At 39.8% G+C, this 21,875-nt stretch overlaps 3 protein-coding genes and 2 pseudogenes across 3 annotated transcripts; 3 read left to right on the top strand and 2 right to left on the bottom strand.

Annotated features, from left to right (window-relative positions):
- The first annotated feature begins 452 nt into the window (after window positions 1–452).
- On the top strand, window positions 453–4,893 carry LOC148699025 (uncharacterized). Its single transcript, XM_088694199.1, has 3 exons — window positions 453–859; window positions 1,231–1,386; window positions 2,055–4,893. The coding sequence occupies exons 1-3, from the start codon at window positions 851–853 to the stop codon at window positions 2,385–2,387; spliced, it is 498 nt and encodes a 165-aa protein (XP_088550325.1). The 5' UTR covers window positions 453–850; the 3' UTR covers window positions 2,388–4,893.
- LOC148699024 (putative receptor-like protein kinase At3g47110) lies at window positions 4,409–7,352 on the bottom strand (annotated as a pseudogene).
- Window positions 7,353–8,150: 798 nt separating this feature from the next.
- LOC137721002 (uncharacterized) lies at window positions 8,151–11,747 on the bottom strand. The gene is made up of 2 exons (XM_088694172.1): window positions 8,841–11,747; window positions 8,151–8,739 (listed from the first exon to the last, which is right to left on the bottom strand). Exons 1-2 carry the CDS (start codon window positions 11,575–11,577, stop codon window positions 8,318–8,320), a joined length of 3,159 nt encoding a protein of 1,052 aa, XP_088550298.1. The 5' UTR covers window positions 11,578–11,747; the 3' UTR covers window positions 8,151–8,317.
- A 1,984-nt stretch (window positions 11,748–13,731) lies between these two features.
- On the top strand, window positions 13,732–15,985 carry LOC137720341 (clathrin light chain 2). The gene is made up of 3 exons (XM_068459397.2): window positions 13,732–14,142; window positions 14,574–14,727; window positions 15,367–15,985. The coding sequence occupies exons 1-3, from the start codon at window positions 13,784–13,786 to the stop codon at window positions 15,715–15,717; spliced, it is 864 nt and encodes a 287-aa protein (XP_068315498.2). The 5' UTR covers window positions 13,732–13,783; the 3' UTR covers window positions 15,718–15,985.
- Window positions 15,986–18,318: 2,333 nt separating this feature from the next.
- LOC137719480 (putative receptor-like protein kinase At3g47110) lies at window positions 18,319–21,544 on the top strand (annotated as a pseudogene).
- The last annotated feature ends 331 nt before the right edge of the window (window positions 21,545–21,875 follow it).

The raw sequence follows: 21,875 nt of genomic DNA, 5'->3' as shown, positions 1-21,875 counted from the left end.
GTACTTGGTTCTGTTCCCCCTTGTTTTTTATTTTATTCGGCTTATGTCGGGGTCTCTGTGACAAGAACTGTCTGTGGAAGCCGGCTGTTTTGTTCTATATGTTTGGATTTTAAGGCCAAATGGCGCAAAGACTTGAAAGAAATTGTCATAGTCATCACTTGATCTCAATTAATTAGAAATTTAGATATAAAAAACAAGGAAAATAAAGTAATCGAGGTCAGGTGACAAGAACTGCCTGTCCTAGCTCGCTGTTTTGTTCTCTCTGGATTTTCAGGCCAAATGGCGCAAAGACGAGTCATGCGGGATCCTGCATAACTTGCTCTCTCAACCGGCCTCGAGGTCAAAGAAGAGACAACGGTAAACTGATTATGTATGTTCGAAATAGAGATCTTCGGTTCTTTCTTGGCCAACATTGTGTTGGGCTGAACTAATGAAAGCCCAATGGGCCGGCCTACGCCCAACTCAAATCCCGCGAATATTTCTCCTGCGTAGTTTTTGCCTCTGCGAGCATTTCGCTCGGCGGTTAAGAGCCACAAAGAGAGACATTGAGAGAGACGTTTCTTGCGTGTCAGTACATTTGACTCGATCATGGTCTCGTTCACTCAGTCCGAAGACGGCTCAGTCCCGACACCGAGTCGCTCAAGGACTCCGCCACCGATACCCCAATCTTCCACGGCTCCGCCGCAGGCGATGCTTTTGCCACTCAGCCTGCGTCGGAGGCCTTCTCTCCTCCGTCGATCTACGCCGAATCGAATGGACAGGGCTTTGATGGAGGTTTTGGCGGGTCCGATGATCCGATTTTGCCGCCTCCGTGGGATATACTGCCTGAGGAGGGCTTCGCACTCAGAGAATGGAAGAGGTACGGTTTCGAATTTCGATTGATTGCGATTGAACCAATAGTTCTGTATAGCAATTAAATTTTGACTCTTTTGTACAATTCAGTTGAAAGTTTATCGGAAAAAATATATATATATAGACATGTTGAAATCTTCATGAGTTTATCGAAAAAAATAAAATAAAATAAAATATAGACATGTTGAAAAAAAAAAAAAAGTATAAGAATGTGGGGCTCAATGCGAAGCAGAAAAGATTCGTGATTGTTGTCAATGTGTAGTTATTGACTCTCAGAAAATGGTTTTATGTTTGCATAGGAGGTGGTGGAAAAATAAATGGTTGAATTCTGTGAGGTTGTAAGGGAGTTATTGTAATCCGAACTTTTGTGACATTCAGGCAGAATGCAATTCAGCTCGAGGAGAAGGTAAGGCAGGAAAAGGAGCTATTTTGGTTCAGATAATCGAGGAAGCAGATGAATTCAAGGTGGGATTCTACCAGAAGAGGACGATCACTACTGAAAATAACAAGGCTGCTAACAGGGAAAGGGAGAAGGTTAGATCAAATTAAACTTTCCGAAAAATATGATTAGTGCTATTTTTTGTTTTTAATAAGATCTTCTGAGTAATAATGTGGATGTCTTACCTCACTGACTCAATTTTAAGTTTGGCATGCATATTAAGATCCTTTGAGCTGATACTGATAGTGTATTTATTTTATTTGTTCGTGAATTGCTGGTTCCTTGAATAATTGATCGAAATTGGTGTTGAATAAGAGCCACAAATTGTTGACACATAGCTCCCCACATGCACTCGACTTGGTTTTTCATAAATATACTGCGAGCTCATATCTTTTATTCCCTCTACTGGGACTTAACGTATCTGAATCCAATTAAGTGATGGTCACAACTGTTTAGGATTTGCTACATAAATCTCAGCTTCAACGTTTCCCGTTAGGCTTCATTGTAAAACAAATATTACTAATACTAGATGTTTGGTCGGGTTAATGGTTTCTGAAGTCTAGATTTTTTTTTTTTTTTTTTTTTTTTTTTTTTTTTTTGGCTAAACATTTTGGAATTGAACTTTGTCATAACATTTTGGTTTTCTTTGCCTTTAATATCCATATCGATCTCTCTGGCATCTAACTTTAAGGTATGAAGACGTACGGAGTTAATATGCATTCCTAACAGATTGTTTTGAACTTGTATTTTTGACGTTTCTCAGCTGTTCCTGGCTAACCAAGAGAAGTTTCATGCTGAGGTAGACAAGAACTACTGGAAGGAAATTGCAGACGTCATTCCCAATGCAAGAAATTTTAATCTTTTCAACTGGCCAAGGCTATTCGGAATACCTCCATGCATATTATTTTCTGACACATCTAACACTTGGAGAGAAGAAAGATTTTCCAAAGAAGGTGGGATTTCCCCGCTTAAATTGTTGTATCTTAAAAAAAGTACCCGAAGCTTGGACAAGGAACCAATTTCAATTGGAATTTTACCCATAAGATGGTTTCCAGCTATGCGAAGTATTTGGAGGTTAGAGCAAGGTGATATGTGAATGGAATATGACCACTGAAGGAGTTGTTTTCAAGGCGTAGTTGTTGCACATGGAACAAACGACCAATTTCTTGAGGGATGGTGTTGTTGAAGTTGTTGTTTTGGAGGTTTAAAGTTCTGAGAAAGCTCAAGTTTCCAATGTGGGGAGATAGCTGACTGTTCAGCCGGCTTGATTGGAGGTCCAGTGCGGTGACTCTCTGGTGTCTGTGGCCACAAGCAATGCCTTGCCACTGACAGAAGTGGAGCGATTCATTCCAGGAGCTAAGAATGCCCAATGGATCGTTCACGATTTCAGCTTTAAATGCAAGCAAGGACTGTCTATCCGTCTCATTCCCTCCTAGATGCAAGGAGGATGGAGTGACCATCGGGAGAAACAGTTGCATGAGAATTGACCAGATGCTAATAATGATACCCGAGAACCCCATATATACGCTCTGCGAAAGAAAGCTCGAGTCATGAACCAGAGGTTGAAAAAAAAACCTTGCAAAAATTCTAGCCTTAGTTCAATGAACCTAATAAAGATACTTTGTGGACAGATAAGGAGGAAGGACCAATAACCTGTGGTGGTATATCTCCACTGAGGCTATTGTCTGAGATGTCCATGTACTGCAAATTTTTGCAGTTTCCGATGCTCAGGGGAATGCTTCCTTCTAATTTGGTTCCTGATAAGTAGAGTTGAAACATTTGACTGAGGTTTCCTATGGAAGAAGGGATCTGTCCTGATAATCTATTTCCATCTAAAGCCAGTATTTGCAGCTGTCGGAACTTCCCTAAAAAAGTAGGAATGATGCCAGTGAACAGGTTAGCCTTCATGCCTAAGACTATCAAATTATTGAGGTTTTCTGATGCTGCAGGAATATTTCCAGAGATTTGATTGACTCCGAGATAGAGTTTAGTGAGTTGGGTTGAAAAATTGGCTACAGTGTTGGGTAAAACACCTCCAAAGTTGTTCAAACTCATATCAAGTATCTCCAGGTTGCTGCAATTTGTCAAGGATGTTATAAAATACAGGTCATTAGCTGAGTAACTTCCTAGGTTATTGTTGCACAGACCGAGCCAGCGGAGATCTGGAAGATCTCCAAAGCTTGCTGGAGCTTGCCCCACAAAATTGTTTTGTGCAGTGTCAAGTATTTGAAGCTGAGAAGCATTGGAAAATGAAGCTGAGATTGTCCCCGAGAACTCGTTTCCACCAATGCCAATTTGTTGGAGATTAGGCATTTTGAGGCCAATGTCAGGTGGAATAATGCCCTCAAATTCAGTATCCGTAAGTGATAAGGTATTCATAGAGATGTTAAAAAGGGAGGAAGGGATCATACCGGAGAGATTATTTGGTCCGATTGCGAAAAAAGATAAGCTTTTCGGTTGGCCTATTTCCCCCGGAACATTCCCCACCAGGTTGTTATATGCCAAGGAAGTTGTGTGATTGATGAAAGATTTCCCAACTGAGCATAAGCTCAGTAAGCTCGGAACATGAAAACCCATTACTCAGTAAGCAGAAGCAGGAATTCTGGTGATAAAATTATGTTGACTATGAGTTTGAAGGACAATGAGTAGACTTTCTTAAACATCACGGGAAAGGCGCTCTGGTTGCCGGATTAGTTGACTTCTTAACACCATGACAATTAGTTAACCTCTCAACACCATGACCAGAGGCAAAAAATAAATTATGCAGCAAACTTCCATGAATAAGACCATGAATTATGTTTTTGTTTATTTATTTGTATTCAAACTTCAAATTTCCATGCAGCTTTCTTTGAAACTGTTCTTACTGTTGACAATTGACACACAAAACTCATAGATGACATGTTCTGTTGCTGTTGTGGTCCAAGAAAAGAAAAGGAGAAACTGATGATGCATGTTTGAAAGAAAGAATCTGAAAAAAACAAAAAAAATGCAGTTAAGTTCAATTTCAGTTGAAAATTATTCTTGTTTATTCTAATTTTCGATACAATATTTTTCGTTTCTGTGAATTCTGGGAATGTAACTAATTACTCGAACAAAAGCAGAAGTTTCACGGGCTGATTAGGCCGTGATCATATGATTTATAGGAATTGAGGTTCCAGTTAGCACATCCCTAGCTAGGCATAATCCTTCTACAGCACGTCCAATATCCATCCGCTCTCTCGGCAAATCTGCGTAACAAGCAACTCCTAACTTGGCCATGACAACCAAGCACTTGCTAATTCTTTGCCTTTGATCATCTTGGACATGGTTCCTATTGTTTGTGGCATTACTACAAATGCTGCTTTTTTTTAACTTGAAGAAGCACCGGATCACATATTTCTTCTACGCGTTCAGGCAATGCCATCTGAACAAAGTTGTGGAAGGTCAGACCGTCTTTGACATTTCATCCGTCGGTCTCTTTCTAGTAAGCATCTCCAACAGCAGGATTCCGTAGCTGTACACATCTCCATATGCTGAAACCTCATTTCCCATGCCATACTCTGTAATTAAACATACGAACCATAAAGTTAATACCTTAAATAAAAAGAAGTTATTTTCTTGTACATGTCCGAAAGAGGTTGAAGCAACAATTGTACTTACCTGGGGCAATATAGCCTATGGAACCATTTTTGACATTGGCAGTGCTTCTGTGTGAAGGAAGTGAACACAAAGCATCCTGGACGTACCTTGTACCAATCAAATTGGCTGCAGAGAACCCAAAACTACCAGCACCAATCAAATTGGCTGCAGAGAACCCATCAGTTGCTTTGGTTTTCTTTTATCGGTTTTTCTACCGCTTCAGTAAATAGTCCAACTAGGTAGAGATTTGAGAAGTTGTGAAGTTTTAGAAGAGTTTACCTGGAGCAGCATAGCCAATGGTTCCCATTAGTCCAATTGTGCTACTTTGATTTAGAGAGGAGTCCGCGGTGGCTGAAATGAGTCTTGCTAACACAAAATCACCTACACGAGCATTCATGTCATTGTCAAGAAGAATGTTGCTTGGCTTCGAGTCACAGTGAATGATTGGTTGTTCACAATGATCATGAAGACAGTACAATGCAGAAGCCACATCAACTGCAATGTTCAATCTTTGGTGAAGGCTCAAAATCCTTTATTGGTTTTCTCTGTGCAGCCACTGCTCTAAACTTCCGTTTGACATGTATTCAAAAACCAGTGCTTTGAATTCGTTGCCATTGTAATCCGTGCTGGAGCAACATGTTAAGATCTTAACGAGATTCATGTGCCGGATATTTCTTAGTGCGTTGCATTCTGCCATGAAACTCTTGGAAGCTCCTTTTTGTTGACGGTTGAGGACCTTTATAGCAACTACATTTTATTCATTTTCAAGAATCCCTTTATATACAGAGCCAAAACATCCTAATCCAATTAAAGCGTTTGAAATGAATCCGCTGGTAGCTTGATGAAGCGTTTCCTACGAAACCTTTGAAAAGAAGTTGATTGATAAGACTGCAGATGGTGGTTTCTTTTCCTGTTTTCTCCTCCAGTAAAGTGCAAGCAAGAATGAAAGCAGGATAGGATATCCCACCACTAAAGCAATTATAAGTTTTTGTTTGCGACCGAGGATCTTTCTAGGTTCTGATCCTTTGATGGGGCATGCTGGTAACTGAAATTCTGAGACACCACCACAAAGCTTTGCATTTCCAACCAATGATATTATGCTCGTGTTTTGAAAGGCGCCTTCTTTTGGTACCTCACCATCCACATCATTGAAAGACAAGTTCATGTACAACAAGAAAGGAAGTCTCTGTAGATCTTTTGGAATCTGTCCTGATAAGTTGTTTAGCGAAATATCTAAACGCTGAAGACCACTCAAAGAAGCCAAAGAAGAAGGTATGATTCCTCGAAAGAGATTTCCTTGCAGGTAAAGAAACTCAAAGGCTCAGACAGTCTCCAATACTTTTTGAAATTACTCACCCCAACAGACAGACTCCCAGTCAATGAATTATGTGATAAATTGAGCAGGACAGAAAAGGAGGAAAGACCAATAACATGTGGTGGTATATCTCCCCTGAGGCTATTGTCTGAGATGTCCATATACTGCAAATTTTTGCGGTTTCCAATGCTCGGTGGAATGTTTCCTTCTAATTTATTTTCTGATAAGTAGAATTGAAACATTTGAGTGAGGTTTCCTATGGAAGAAGGGATCTGTCCTGATAATCTATTTCCATCTAAAGACAGTATTTGCAGCTGACGGAACTTCCTGAAAAAAGTAGGAATGATGCCGGTGAACAGGTTAGCCTGCATGCCTAAGACTTATTGAATTGTTGAGGTTTTCTAATGCTGCAAGAATATTTCCAGATATTTGATTGACTCCGAGGTAGAGTTTAGTGAGTTGGGTTGAAAGATTGGCTACAGAGTTGGGTAAAACACCTCCAAAATGACCACTGACAGAGTTGTTTACAAGGTGTAGTTGTTGCAGCTGGAACAAACGACCAATTTCTGGAGAGATGGTGTGGCTGAAGTTATTGTTTTGGAGGTTAAAGCCTCAGAAAGATCAAGTTCCCAATGTGGGAGGACAGAGCCTTCCAATCGGCTTGATTGCAGGTTGAGCAGCGTAACTCTCGTGTCTGTCGCCGCAAGTAAGGCCTGGCCACTGACAGAAGTGGAGGGATGCATTCCAGGAGCTAAGGACGGCCATGCGATCAATCACAATTTCAGTTTTAGAGGCAAGCAAGGACAGCCTATCCACTTCATCTCCTCCTAGACGTGAGCAGGGGGCAGAGGGAAAGGGAAAGAGTCGTGTGAAAATAAACCTAGTACTAAGGAGGATGGGAATCAATCAAGGAGGCCGCAAATGAAAGCTTAAGTTTTGAAGCAGAAGTACATATACATGAACAGAAACAAAACATTAATTGCAGCAAATGTAGGTCTTGATGAAAGACATTGTAGGTTGACGCAAAGACTTTGAAAGTTGAAGAGGAGACAGGAGTAAACTCTGGAGTCCAAAATGGTTACTCAAAGACTTTGGAAATGTCGTGGGTCTCATTGTCGCTGCCTTCATGACTCGTACTAATTTTTAGATGTCATAATCTGTTAGAATATTAATTATAATTTGAATGAAAATTATTCGGCGGGAACAGTAGGGCCTCCAGATTCTTAACAAAACTCTAATCATTAAGATTGATTGCTGGCCGCATGATCTGCATTAACAGGCAGGATTACAGTTTTGGAAAGAATCCGGAGAGAGAGATTCGGGGAGAATCTGGACCCATGAAATGGTACAGGACCTTTCGGCTTGGCACATAACTCTTCTAGTGTTAATTGCTGTGAGGAAAATGTTACATGTTGGTTGAGCTGAACCCTTTTCATTGGAAAGGTATACACAATGCAAAACGTAGCTTTTGGCTGAACTCTACTTCAACAATTACCTTTCCTCCTCCTCACACGGCGATGCAGGAATTCTGGTGATTAAATTACGCAAGGCAGAGTGAAGTATCAAAATGCAGGTTATGAGTTGGCAGGAAGTACAAGTCTTTGTTAAACATCATGACCAAGGGTTCCGGGTTGCCAGACAATCAGTTGAATTCTTCACACCATGACTGAAGGGCAGAAAGAAATTATGCAGCAAACAGCCGAGAATAAGACTATAAATTATGCTCATTCATACTAGTAAGAATATATGTTAATCTTGTATTTGTGTTCACACTTCAAATCCTTTGAAAGTGTTCTTACTGTTAACGCTTGACACAGAGAGCAAATAGATGACACGGTCTGTTGCTGTCGCTGTTGACTGGCGGTCGAAGAAAAGAAAAAGGAGAAAGTGATGATGCGTGTTGGAAAGAAATAAAGAAACAAAAAATGCAACTAAGAAGTTCAATTTTGAGTTGATAACTGATTTTATTTGATGCTTACAATATTGTTCATGTCTGCAATTCTGCAAAGGTAACTCAGAGTCTAGAAAGCTTATGAAATAGGCCCGAATCCTTGATTCAGTGCTCGAACAAACTCAGTTGGATTGCATGCTGCTTAGGCCGTGATCATATGATTTCTAGGAATCCAGGTTCCAGTTAGTACATCCCTTGCTAGGCATAGTCCGTCTACAACATGTCCAATATCCATCCGCTCTCTCGGCAAATCTGCAGAACAAGCAACTCCTATCCTGGCCATGATAACCAAGCACTTCCTAACTCTTTGCCTTTGATCATCTTGGACCTGATTCCTATTGCTTGAGCCATTACTACGAGTGCTGCTTTCTTTTATTTGAAGAAGCACCGGATCACATATTTCTTCTACAAGTTCAGGCAAAGCTATCTGAACGAACTTGTGCAGGTTCAGACCATCTTTGAACATTTCATCTGTAGGCCTCTTTCCAGTAAGCATCTCCAACAACAGGATTCCGTAGCTATACACATCGCCATATGTTGAAACCTCGTTTCCCATTCCATACTCTACAGGTTTCCGTACAGAAGATACAGTTAAAAATTGAAATAAAAAGAGAATTGTTCTCTTGTACATGTTAGAAAGAGGTCGAAACAACAATCCAACTTACCGGGGGCAATATAGCCTATGGAACCGTTAATGACATTTGCAGTGCTTCTGTGCGAAGGAAGTGAACATGAAGCATCTGGGAGGTACCTTGCTAAACCAAAATCAGCAACGCGAGCAGTCATGTCGCCTTCCAAGAGAACGTTGCTGGGTTTCAAATCACAATGAATTATTGGTACGTGAGAGTGGTTGTGCAAATAATTTAGAGCATTAGCCACGTCAATGGCAATGTTTACCCTCTGAATAAGGTTCAAATGGCCCTGCACGATGGGGGCCCCAGGTAGCCTATGAGCTGAAAAATGCAGCCACTCTTCAAGATTTCCATTCACCATGAATTCATATATCAAAGCTTTGAAATCATTTCCTTGAAAATCGATACTTGAACACACGGTCAGTAGCTTGACAAGATTCCGGTGCTTAATGTTTTTCAAGGCTTCACATTCAGCTGTAAAACTTTCTCTTGAACCTTGAACATTAAGCACTTTAACTGCAACAATTCTTTCTTCCTGATTGAGAATTCCCCTGTACACAGACCCGAAGCTACCAGCACCAATCAAATTCCGAGAAGAAAACCCATTAGTCGCTTTGAGGAGATCACCGTATGAAACTTTCAAGAGTGAAACCTCCCATGATGGTCCTGAAGTTGTCTTTGTTCTTGATTTTCTTGATAGATAAAGAAGTACACGGTGCAATGATTGTCTTGATGGATAAAGAAGCACAAAGCACAACAGGAAGACAACTCCAATAGCACTCCCACAGGCAATTGAGATAAGTATTTTTCGCCATGGAAATATTTCTTGCTTGGGTTTTTCGTCAGATTTTTTGGAGATGCATGGTGGCAACACTAACTGAGACATACCTCCACATAGCCGTTTATTTCCAATGATAGAAAACGAAGTTGAATTCTGGAAAACTCCTTCTATCGGTACTGCACCTTCTAAATCATTGAATGATAGGTTTAAGTTCCGCAAGACGCGGAAACTCCCTAGATAGCTTGGAATTCTCCCAGTTAAGAAGTTGCAAGAAAGGTCAATTTCTTCAACTCCTCGCAAAGAACTCCAAGCGTCAGGAATGGTCCCTCGCAAAAAATTTCTTTCCAAATGCAAACTTTCCAAACTTATGCAGTTTCCTATTGAGCTTGGAATCTCACCAGTTAAACTGTTGTTAGAAAGATCCAAGTAAGCAAGCTGCAACAAAAGACCTACTCTAAATGGAATGGAATGAGTAAAATAGTTGTGGGACAGATCCAAAAACTGTGACAGGGATGATAAACTGATGACTTCATCTGGAATGGGACCACTAAGATTATTTTGAGAAAGATTCAAAGCTTGCAAATTCCTGCATTCACCGAGACTTAGTGGTATGCTTCCTTGTAAGTTGTTTGACATGAGAAGTAAAATGCCTAACGAAGTTAGATTGCCTAGCATAACTGGGATAGTACCGAACAACTCATTGTGATTCAATGACAGACTAAAAATTTTATTCAGTTTACATATTGAGATTGGTATAGGGCCCCTCAATTGGTTTACCTCAAAGCCTAGTATCCCCAAGTTGATGAGATTTCCAATTCCTACAGGAATGCTTCCGCGTATCTGATTCCCTCCCAATCTCATTACCTCGAGCTTTGTTGAGAGGTTGCTGAGAGATTCAGGTAGCACTCCTCCAAAATTATTGCCACTGATATCCAAACGCTCTAAGTTGGTGCAATTAACCAGAGAAGAAAGGAAGTCCAAGTCACCTTCCTCATTATTTCCAAGATTGTTAGCATCCATTTCTACCCGGAACAGATTGGACATCCTTGCCAGATTAGGCACTCTTCCAGTAAAAATATTGGCTGAGATACCAAATAATGCAAGGTTGGATGCATTGGAGAGTGAAACTGGTATTTGTCCACTGAATCGGTTGAAATGAAAAGAAAAGGCTTGGAGGTTTGGAAATACAGTGTGGCCCAAGCCAGGGGGAAGAGTTCCATGAAGTAGGTTTTCAAGCACCGAGATGACTGTAATAGAAGAGAGGTTGTACATGGAGGGAGGGATGGTACCATTCAAAATATTGGAACCCAAACCAAGGTATTTTAAGTTATTCAACTGGCCAAGGCTATCTGGAATACCTCCCTGCAGAAAATTTTGTCGCACAGATAGTATCTGAAGAGAAGAAAGATTTCCCAAAGATGGTGGGATCTCCCCACTTAAATAATTACTTCCTAAATTAAGTACCTGAAGGTTGGACAAGAAGCCAATTTCAATATGAATCTTGCCACCGAGAATGTTATCGCCTAAGTCAAGGTAGCGGAGCTTAGAGCAACGCGATATGCTGACCGGAATATCACCCCTGAAGGAATTGTTACCAAGGCTTAATCGTTGCAGCCGGAACAAACGGCCAATTTCTGGAGGGATGCTGCTGTTGAAGCTATTGTTTTCGAGGTTTAATGTCCTGAGAAAGCTCAAGTTTCCAATGTTGGGAGATAGTTGACCTCCTAGCCGGCTTGATCGGAGGTCCAACACTGTGACTCTCTGGTGTCTGCGGCCGCAAGAAATGCCAGGCCATTCACAGAAGTGGAGGGATTCATTCCATGAGGCGAGGATGGCCATGCGATCACTCACAATTTCAGCTTTAAAGGCAAGCAAGGACAGTCTATCCACTTCATCTCCTCGCAGAGTTAAGGAGGACGAAGTGAGCATTAGGAGAAATAGTTGCATGAAAATTGACCAAACGCTAACAACAATACCTGGGAACCCCATTTAAGCCGCTAAACAAAGTTCCGGTGATGAAGCAGAAGCAGTGTTATACATGAAAGTAATTTGCAACGATTCCCGCAACTTCTTCGGTTGTTATGATTGTGTTGGATAAGAGCCGTCTCTGTCTGTGTAAGTGGCCCTCAGTGCTACAGACCAAAACAAGTTGACGCAGAGACTTCAAGTTTGATTGTGTTTGGATAACACATCGCTTTCTTGCAATTCATTAGAAATTTCGGATGTCAGAGTCGTAGAATCAACGCGGTCTTGCCAAATAAGTGTGATGACTGAGTCAATACAACAACCAGACACAAATGTTGTTGGTGGTGTAGTGCTCAAAAGCTCACCAAATTATATTGATCTATCGATTGAGAAAGAGATGGAGCCGTGGTGGTATGAAAAGGGACACGAAAAGGGAGGGATAAAGTGGCTATCGAGTACAGTAGAGCAAGGGAAAAATATATTTCCCTTTTCTTTTCAATAAAAAAATTATATGAAAATCCACCACAATCCACTAAAATCTACAAGCTAAATCCATTCAAATCTATATGAATTTTGTAGGAGTCTTAAATCCTTTTAAATCCTATCAAATTTATCATTTTTAAAATCTTTTAAAAGCTTAATTTGATTACATCCTCCTAAAAATTTAATTATTGTTAAGGCTCCTTCCAACCAAGTCTAGTCACACCCAAATTTTATCTCAAGACACCAGCAATCTCTTCCCACCCATAAAATTTTAGTTATTTTACGGGCTTCTATATCTACTTTATCAACTTCTGTTGGCATGAGATGATGAGATGTTGTAGATGCGGAATAAAAGAAGCAAACCCATTTAGCACTGATTGAGTTCCCTCCTTTTAGATTTTTTATATTAATAAATTCATTATCGTAACTTTTAATTTCGATATCTTCTGCACTATATTGCCCATCACCAAGTTCATATAATTTCGCGTGTGTGAAGGACGAAAGGATCCGACATACTGTGGGATGTCAGACGTACGAGGCACCTCCTTCTCTGTCGCTATCGGTGATTATGCGACAATTCTTGCGATTAATGAGTTGTACAATCAGGAGATTTTTCAATATGACTAGTATACGAGATGTTACATTATGTGTTATTATATAAATAGTGGGATATGTGTTAAAAAATTAATAACTTAAAAAATAAAATTTCCCACCACTTACGTGGTATACTATCCGTGTTCCCATCACAACTAAAAATAAAATTTCCCACCACTTACGTGGTTTACCATCTTTAAACATGTTATTTGTCGGCCTCTTGCCTGTTAACTATTAAGGAAGATAACAAATCTTCCATTTCTGTTGATGTTAAACAGTTAAGTAAAAGCTAAATGTGGTTAGTTTGTTATTAAGTTAGGATGGTTATAAGTTTAGTTAAAATAGTCAAGGGTAGATTTGTAAAGAGCCAAAGGCTATATATATTATCTTCTATGTAATTGTAATTTCATTGAGTAAAATACAATCTTGTAGAAGAAGTTTTATCGTTCTACATTAACATCTCCAACAACAGGATTCCGTAGCTATACATGTCGCCATATGTTGACACCTTGCTTCCCATTCCATACTCTTTAAGTTATATGCACAAAAACACAGCTAGGTTCTTATGTGTGACTTCAAAAACTCATGCTATAAATAGAAACATCGTCCAAGCATAAACAATATATGTGTGTGTGTATTTATTTTCACAAAAACACAAACATTTTTTTATGTATGACTTCAGAATTTAATGCTAAAAATAAAAGAAATCTCCTCTGTGTAAGCCGGCAGTTTTGTTCTATATGTTTGGATTTTAAGGCCAAATGGCACAAGACTGATCTCGATTAATTAGAAATTTAGATATAAAAAAAACAAGGAAAATAAAGATCAACCCAAATAAATGTGACAACAAAGTGATCGAGGTCAAGTGACAAGAACTGCCTGTGTAAGCCGGCTGTTTTGTTCTCTCTGGATTTTCAGGCCAAATGGCGCAAGGACCAGTCAAGGAAAGGACAACGGTAAACTGATTATGTATGTTCCAAAGAGAGATCTTCGGTTATTTCTTGGGCAACATTGTATTGGGCTGGACTAATGAAAGCCCAATGGGCCGGCCTAAGCCCAACTCAAAGCCCGCGGATATTTCTCCTGCGTAGTTTTTGCCTCCGCAAGCATTTCGCTCGGCAGTTTCTTGCGTGTCAGTACATTTGACTCGATCATGGCCTCGTTCGCTCAGCCCGAAGACGACTCCGTCCCGACCACCGTGTCAACTCGCCCGTTCGACGACGACGGTTACCTGGGTTATGACCCCCGACTCCCCTCCCAGCGATTCGACTCCTTCGTCGACACCGAGTCGCTCAAGGACTCCGCCACCGATTCCCCAATCTTCCACGGCTCCGCCGTAGGCGATGCTTTCGCCACTCAGCCTGCGTCGGAGGCCTTCTCTCCTCCGTCGATCTACGCCGAATCGAATGGACAGGACTTTGATGGAGGTTTTGGCGGATCCGACGATCCGATTTTGCCGCCTCCGTCGGAGATGCTGCCTGAGGAGGGCTTCGCTCTCAGAGAATGGAGGAGGTAGGGTTTCGAATTTCGATTGTTTGCGATTGAATAAATAGTTCTGTATAGCAATTAAATTTTGACTCGTTTGTGCAATTCGGTTGAAAGTTCTTGGTTTTGATTTGGTTTGATCTTTCTGTTGCTCCAAAAATTGCATGCCTAGTGAGCAGTGATTATATTTCTGATATCAACTAGTTAAATTGAATGTTTATCAAAAAAAATATATATATAGACTTGTTGAAATCTTTATGAATTTAACATGCCGATTGTTTGTATAAGAATGTGGGGCTCAATTCGAAGCGGAAAAGATTCGTGATTGTTGTCAATGTGTAGTTATTGACTATCAGAAAATGGTTTTATGTTTGCATAGAAGGTGGTGGAAAAATAAATGGTTGAATTCTGTGAGGTTGTAAGGGAGTTATCGTAATCCAAACTCTTGTGACATTCAGGCAGAATGCAATTCAGCTCGAGGAGAAGGAAAGGCGGGAAAAGGAGTTGTTGGTTCAGATAATCGAGGAAGCAGATGAATTCAAGGTGGGATTCTACCAGAAGAGGAAGATCACTACTGAAAACAACAAGGCTGCTAACAGGGAAAGGGAGAAGGTTAGATCAAATTAAATTTTCTGAAAAATATGATTAGCGCTATTTTTTGTTTTTAATAAGATCTTCTGAGTAATAATGTGGATGTCTAACCTCAGTACCTTAATTTTAAGTTTGGCATGCATATTAAGATCCTTTGAGCTGATACTGATAGTGTATTTATTTCATTCGTTCTTGAATTGCTGATTCGTTGAATAATTGATCGAAATTGGTGTCGAAGACGAGCCACAAATTGTTGACACATAGCTCCCCACTCCACTCGACTTGGTTTTTCATAAATTTTACTGCAAGATCATAACTTTTATACCCTCCCTCTACTCAGACTGAACGTATCTGAATTCAATTATGTGATGGTCACAACTGTTTAGGATTTGCTACATAAATCACAACTGCAACGTTTCCCCGTTAAGCTTCATTGTAAAGCAAATATTACTAATACTGGATGTTTGGTCGGGTTAATGATTTCTGAAATCTAGTATTTTTTTGGCTAAACATTTTGGAATTGAACTTTGTCATACCATTTTGCTTTTCTTCGCCTTTAATATCCATATCAATTTCTCTGGCGTCTAAGGTATGAAGACGCAGGGAGTTAATATGCATTCCTAACATATGTTTTGAACTTGTATATTTGGCGTTTCTCAGCTGTTCCTGGCTAATCAAGAGAAGTTTCATGCTGAGGTAGACAAGAACTACTGGAAGGCAATTGCTGACCTCATTCCAAATGAGGTGCCGGCTATAGAGAAGAAGAGAGGGAAGAAGGATCAGGAAAAGAAGCCATCCATTCTCGTTGTCCAAGGACCAAAGCCCGGAAAGCCAACCGAGCTTTCAAGGATGAGGCAGATACTTTTAAAGTTGAAGCACAATACCCCTCCCCACCTTAAGCCATCGCCACTGGCCCCAACTCCGGCCAAGGATGCAAAACCGAGTACTTCTGCTCCTCCCAAGGCGGCAATTGTTGCAGCTACCCCCGAGGCTGTAGTTGCTTCTTCGTAATTTGCCTGGCGTTCTTTGTTAGGCTTATTTCGTAGAAACTAAGTACTTCCATTACAAGGCTGTGGAGTTTTTCTTGTTTAGTTGAACAATTTCCTGAGGGCTTATCCCGTTCTTAAATTTTGTGTTTCATGTGTACAAATGCGTGTCAGCAGGGAACTAGGACCCCTCCAGATTTTATTATAATGTTTTTTGGGTGCATGGTGGCAAGAGTCTCTCAACTTTAGCCCCTGTTTAGTACCATATTAGTTGTTTCTGCTCTCCAACTTAACTTTGCGTTGCATGATTACTCTTTCTGTCAAATCTGTCTTTGTATTCGTCAGATTTAAGGGGTGGTATTTTCATACCAAAAAAAATAATATATATATAATTAAATTAAAAAAAACTTGGCTCCTTAAGGTTAAGGATTTCCTTTTATCTATATACACACACAGATTGCTTAAGGGGAGGGATCCTTATTTTTCTAAAAAAATAGGGACACACTCCTTACCGTTGGATTTAACTTTAATGAAATCGTGTGGTTGAGATTGTGTAGCCTGTGTTTTAATCTCAACCACACAATTTCATTAAAACCAATCTAACGTTGGGGAGCGTGCCCCCATTTTTTTTTGAAAAAATGGGGATCCCTCCCCTTAAGACCAACTTCAATGGTGGGCTAAAAGTCAAATTACCCCCCAAAATTTCCTCCAAACCCACTCCAACCCAAGGGGAAATTTTGGGCTAAATGCTAAATGCTAAACCAATGCCAAATTCGCCCCAAAATTTAGCCCAGAAATCGGAGTGGACTACACCTAAAATTTATCGGAATATAAATTTTTTTAGATTAAAATGTTTATAAAATTAAATTACGATGATCTACATATTTATTTTAAAAAATAATAATAATTTAACAAAAAAAATAGCCTAAGTTCATTCTTTAATAATCCCGAGCTAAAATTTTAAGTTAGAACGGTTGGAGCAGAAAAATTGTTTCTGGGCTAAAAGCAAAATTTTCGGGCTAAAAAATTTGGCTTTTAGCCTAACCATTGGTTATAGTCTAAGCAATTTGTGTGTGTGTGTGTGTGTGTGTGTGTGTGTGTGTAAATAATTAAATAATTGGCTCCTTAAGGTTAAGGATTTCCTCCTCCAAGTAAATCGTAGTTTATTTACAAAATTTTGTATATATGATCGAAACCGTTTCTTATAAAGCACTATGTAATTCTCAGCAAAAAAAAAAAAAAAAAATTAAAACTAAGACCGTTTAGTCAATTCTTAGAGTTCCATCATAAGCATAAAAGTTTGTGAATATGTCACGAGGTTATTTTAAGGAGGAACTCATCCTCAATCCTTGAGAAGCTAAGTCTTTCTCTGTGAAAAATTCTTCTTCTTATTTTTCAACCAGCAATATTATGATGTGAACCTTTAGGGATAATTCATCAAATTTCTTAGATCCAAACTAAAATAATAACATCCCTTTCATATGATTTCCTAATACATATAGATATATTGACTTTACATTTCAGAAATTCTCTCCGATCCCAAACCATTTGAAAATAGTTATAATTCATTTATCATGTTTACACATACATAAGAGCTTATGCCCTATTTTTTTAATGAAATTTCTATTTTATCTCTCAACTTAACGGAAAAGTTGATGGAGTTAGCAAAAATGACCACTGGTACAACAAATGACATAGTTCGAGGACGGAAGAAACTATTAGTAAAGTTCAAGGATGAAAACTAAACTCATGAAATAAACTGTTCTGAAAATACATATAACTTAATATTCTAGACACCTAATGGTTGAAATAATCATTCAAATCACATATATAATTTGCATCCACCTACTTTCAAACATGATATTCTGCAATGGCGTTGAACTTCTGGACCGACGAACCTTCAAGACTTCAAGACCGTTAGGATTCATCGTAATAGTTTAAATGATCTCTCGGGGTCTCACATACAGCCGTCTACGTGGTATCATGCTAATGAATAGATAATAGTTTATATGATTTCTCGGGTTCAACACACAACCGTCTATGTGCTATCATGTTATTGGATAAATGTTAGTCATATTGCTTTGAAAAAAATATTGGTCATACGTTAGGCTTAAAAAACGCTACATCTGCAAGACTGTGCTAGGAAAGTAAATCTCATTTCGGGAATTAAAATCTTGCATAATAATTTTGTGTTGGCCCGGACACTCATATTTTAATGGAATGTCACATATAGCGTATTTTGACGGATTCCTGTTTGGAGCATGCATCAGGTCAAGAAAGCAACAGGACACAAGCAACGTTGTTGCTAGTTATGTTTTAATCATACCTAATCATATCTTCGACACACTTTCAAATTAGAGCAGACAATAGAGTCAAATTAAAGAGAAATTAGACAAGTAATCTAATGTAATTAAATTAATAATCTAGATTATCCCCATGAGTAAATTCAAACATTAAGCAGTTTTGTCTGACTTTTGACCCCAAAAAAAAAAAAAAAAAAGCAGTTTTGTTTGAATTTTTTGTACTCGTTTGTTACAACTTACATGTTATAATTGTTGGTTGCAGGTTTTTCTTCTCCCTTTTCTTTTACGGATAACTCTGGCTCTGCTTCAAAATTTGAGTTTTAATGGAGTTCTCAAGTATCCATATTAGCATGTGGTTTATATTCGTGCAACTCTTTCTCTTTAGCTCCAACTCCACCTCCTCGTCCGGTCTACCAGGAAATGAGGTGGATAGGCTGTCGTTGCTTGCCTTTAAAGCTGAAATCGTGAACGATACACGAGGCATCCTTAGCTCCTGGAATGAATCCCTCGACTTCTGCGAGTGGCAAGGCATTACTTGCGGCCGAAGGCACCATAGAGTCACGGTGCTGGACCTCCGATCATCCGCGCAGGAAGGTCAGCTGTCCCCCCACATTGGAAACTTGAGCTTCCTCAGGACACTGCGCCTTGAAAACAATAGCTTCGGCCAGACCATTCCTTCAGAAATTGGTCGTTTGTTCCGCCTGCAACAAATACGCCTTCACAACAACTCCTTCAACGGCGCTATTCCATCCAACATATCACGTTGCTCCAACCTCCAATACCTTCTCTTATATGGAAACAATCTTAGTGGCAAACTTCCAACTGAAATTGCCTCATTGTCCAAGCTTCGGGTACTTGATTTAGGAAGCAACAATTTTAGTGGGCAAATCCCGCCTTCTTTCGGAAATCTTTCTTCTCTTGAGAAGCTTTATCTGGATCACAATAATCTGCATGAAGGTATTCCAAATAGCCTTGGCCAGTTGAAGAACTTAGCATATTTTGTGTTGGGTACAAATTATTTGAATGGTACCATACCTCCTTCAATATACAACCTCTCTTCGATCACATATTTTTCCGTGCTTATAAACCAACTTCGCGGAACCCTTCCTCCTAGCTTGGGCCACACTATATTTCCAAACATCAAAAAGTTTTATTGCCATATGAACCAATTCAGTGGACCGATACCAGTTTCAGTCGCCAATGCCTCAAACCTTATGCGATTTGTGATCTTAGACAACAAGTTTACAGGCAAAGTGCCTAGTCTGGCAGGCATGTCGAATTTGGTCTGGTTAGGAATCTCGAATAACGGTCTTGGATATAACCAGGAAGGTGACTTGGATTTCCTCTCTTCTCTAGTTAATTGTACAAATCTACAAATTTTATCAATCAGTGACAATAATTTTGGAGGAGTGCTACCTGAGTCTCTCGGAAATCTCTCGACAATGGTCAAGCAAATGATATTCGGAAGGAATTGGATGCGCGGAAACATTCCTGTCAGTGTTGGAAATCTCTTCAACTTGGAGGTACTAGCCTTTGATGCAAACCTATTGACAGGAAGACTGAATAAGTTGAATGCTTTGTATCTAAATTCAAATGAACTGTCAGGTACCATCCCATCTTCTCTAGGAAATCTAAGTTCATTAACCATATTGGTTCTCATGTCAAACAAGTTACAAGGCAACATACCGCGAAGTCTTGGAGAATGCGGGAAACTGCTACTTCTGGTTCTTTCAGAAAACAATCTTAGCGGTTCAATTCCAAAACAAGTTATTGGTTTATCATCCCTGTCACAAGGTTTGAATCTATCCGGTAACCAACTTACTGGATCCATCCCCACAGAAGTAGGTAACTCGGTGCATCTTGATTCCTTGATTGTTTCTGACAACAGGTTATCTGGTGAGATTCCACGAAGCTTAGGGAGTTGTACAAGTTTGACAACTCTGTATCTGAGTGGAAACTCATTGCAGGGGACCATACCTGAATCCTTGAGCTCTTTGAGAGGGATTGAGAATTTCGACATATCTTGCAACAACTTGTCTGGCAGAATTCCCAACTATTTGGAGAGTTTTCGCGTCTTGCTGAATTTGAACCTCTCGTTTAATGATTTTGAAGGTGCATTACCAATGAAAGGAGTTTTTGAGAACACAAGTGCGCTTTCTGTCACGGGAAACTCACGGATTTGTGGAGGTATACCTTCTTTAAGATTGCCCAAATGCGCATCCAAGAAATCTAAGCAAGGTTTATCTTCTAGGCTGAAAATAATTATCTCAGTTGTTTGTGGGATTGTTGGATTGAGTTTTAGCGATTTTGTTTGTGATTCTTTACCGATCAAGAAAAGCAAGACCACTGAAGTCAACATCAGGATCATCATTGGGGGTTTCACTTCTGAAATTGTCCTACGGAGATCTCCTAAAAGCAACTGATGGGTTCTCCGCAGCCAATTTGATTGGTGCTGGTAGTTTTGGGTCCGTATATAAGGGAATACTCGATCAGCATGAAGGAAGAGTTGTTGCAGTGAAAGTACTCAATCTTCAAACTTCAAGAGCCTCCAAAAGTTTCATTGCTGAATGTGAAGCTCTGAGAACCGTTAGGCACCGAAATCTTGTCAAGCTACTGACTGCCTGTTCAAGCATCGATTTTCAAGGGAATGACTTCAAGGCTTTGGTTTATGATTTCATGGTAAACGGAAGCCTCGAAGAATGGCTGCATAATTCAGCTCAACAGGGCGACAATCCAACCAATCTGCAGAAAAATTTGGATCTTATTCAGAGAGTAAACATTGCAATCAACATAGCAAGTGCTCTGGATTATTTGCACAACGGCTCTGACATGCCAATAGTTCATTGCGATTTAAAGCCAAGCAACATTCTCTTGGATGGTAACATGACTGGATGTGTTGGTGATTTTGGTTTGGCAACGTTCCTCCCAGATGCTAGTCGTCCATTTCCTACACAAGAAAGCTCTTCCAATGCAATAAAAGGCACCATAGGCTACACTGCCCCAGGTAAATTTTCCTGATATCTTTCTTCTTAGCTTTAATTTTATGAAGTCACAGTCAAGACATAACTATGTTTTTCTGCATTAAATTATAGAGTACGGCAGTGGAACTGCAGTGTCAACATATGGCGACGTGTGATCCCCGGCTCCTTCACACAGAAGAAAGTGGAATTACCACTGCCACGGACAACAGGGGCTATCTGGGCCAAGATGATCAAAGGCAAAGAGCTGACGAGTGCTTGATTTCCCTTGCAAGAATTGGAGTTGCTTGTTCTGCAGCAATGCCGGGAGAGCGAATGGACGCGAACAATGTTGTAGCTAAATTATGTCGAACAAAGGATGTACTCGTTGGAACCAGAATGCCGAGAGAGCGTCCATGACCGCGCGGTGTTTGAGTTTGTTTGAGTCATGGATTTATGTAGTTACACAGACCTTGCATAATTTTATCACCAGCAGCTTTCCTGCTTTTGCGTACTGAACAATAGTGATTTCTAGTTACCTAATTATAAAGAGCCATAATTTTACAAGTTTTTCTTCTTTCTAACGCATAACTCATAGAGATTTTCGAGTTTGCCGAGAACACGACGAGGTACATCAAGTGTAATACAATTGGTTATAAACTTGAAAAAATTAAAGTTCAACGAATTGTATTATGACACTTACTATACCGGACCATGACCGGCACACTAAAAAATCCCCTTAATTGTATAATATCATGTAGCGTTCAACCGCACATTCCGAACAATCTCTCATTGTTCTGGCCCTTTTATGTTGTATTTACTTTGTTTATGTTGAGATTACGTGTAATATTTGAGTGGACCTAATATGCAAGGATTGTGGAACCGAACTATATACTTAATTGACTTTCGAAATTATATAATTC

This window comes from Pyrus communis, chromosome 1 (assembly GCF_041283825.1).
Source record: "Pyrus communis isolate YQ-2024b chromosome 1, ASM4128382v1, whole genome shotgun sequence".
NCBI classification, from domain to species: domain Eukaryota; kingdom Viridiplantae; phylum Streptophyta; class Magnoliopsida; order Rosales; family Rosaceae; genus Pyrus; species Pyrus communis.
Note: the sequence above shows the minus strand (reverse complement) of the source record. Positions and strands in the feature narration are given on the sequence as shown.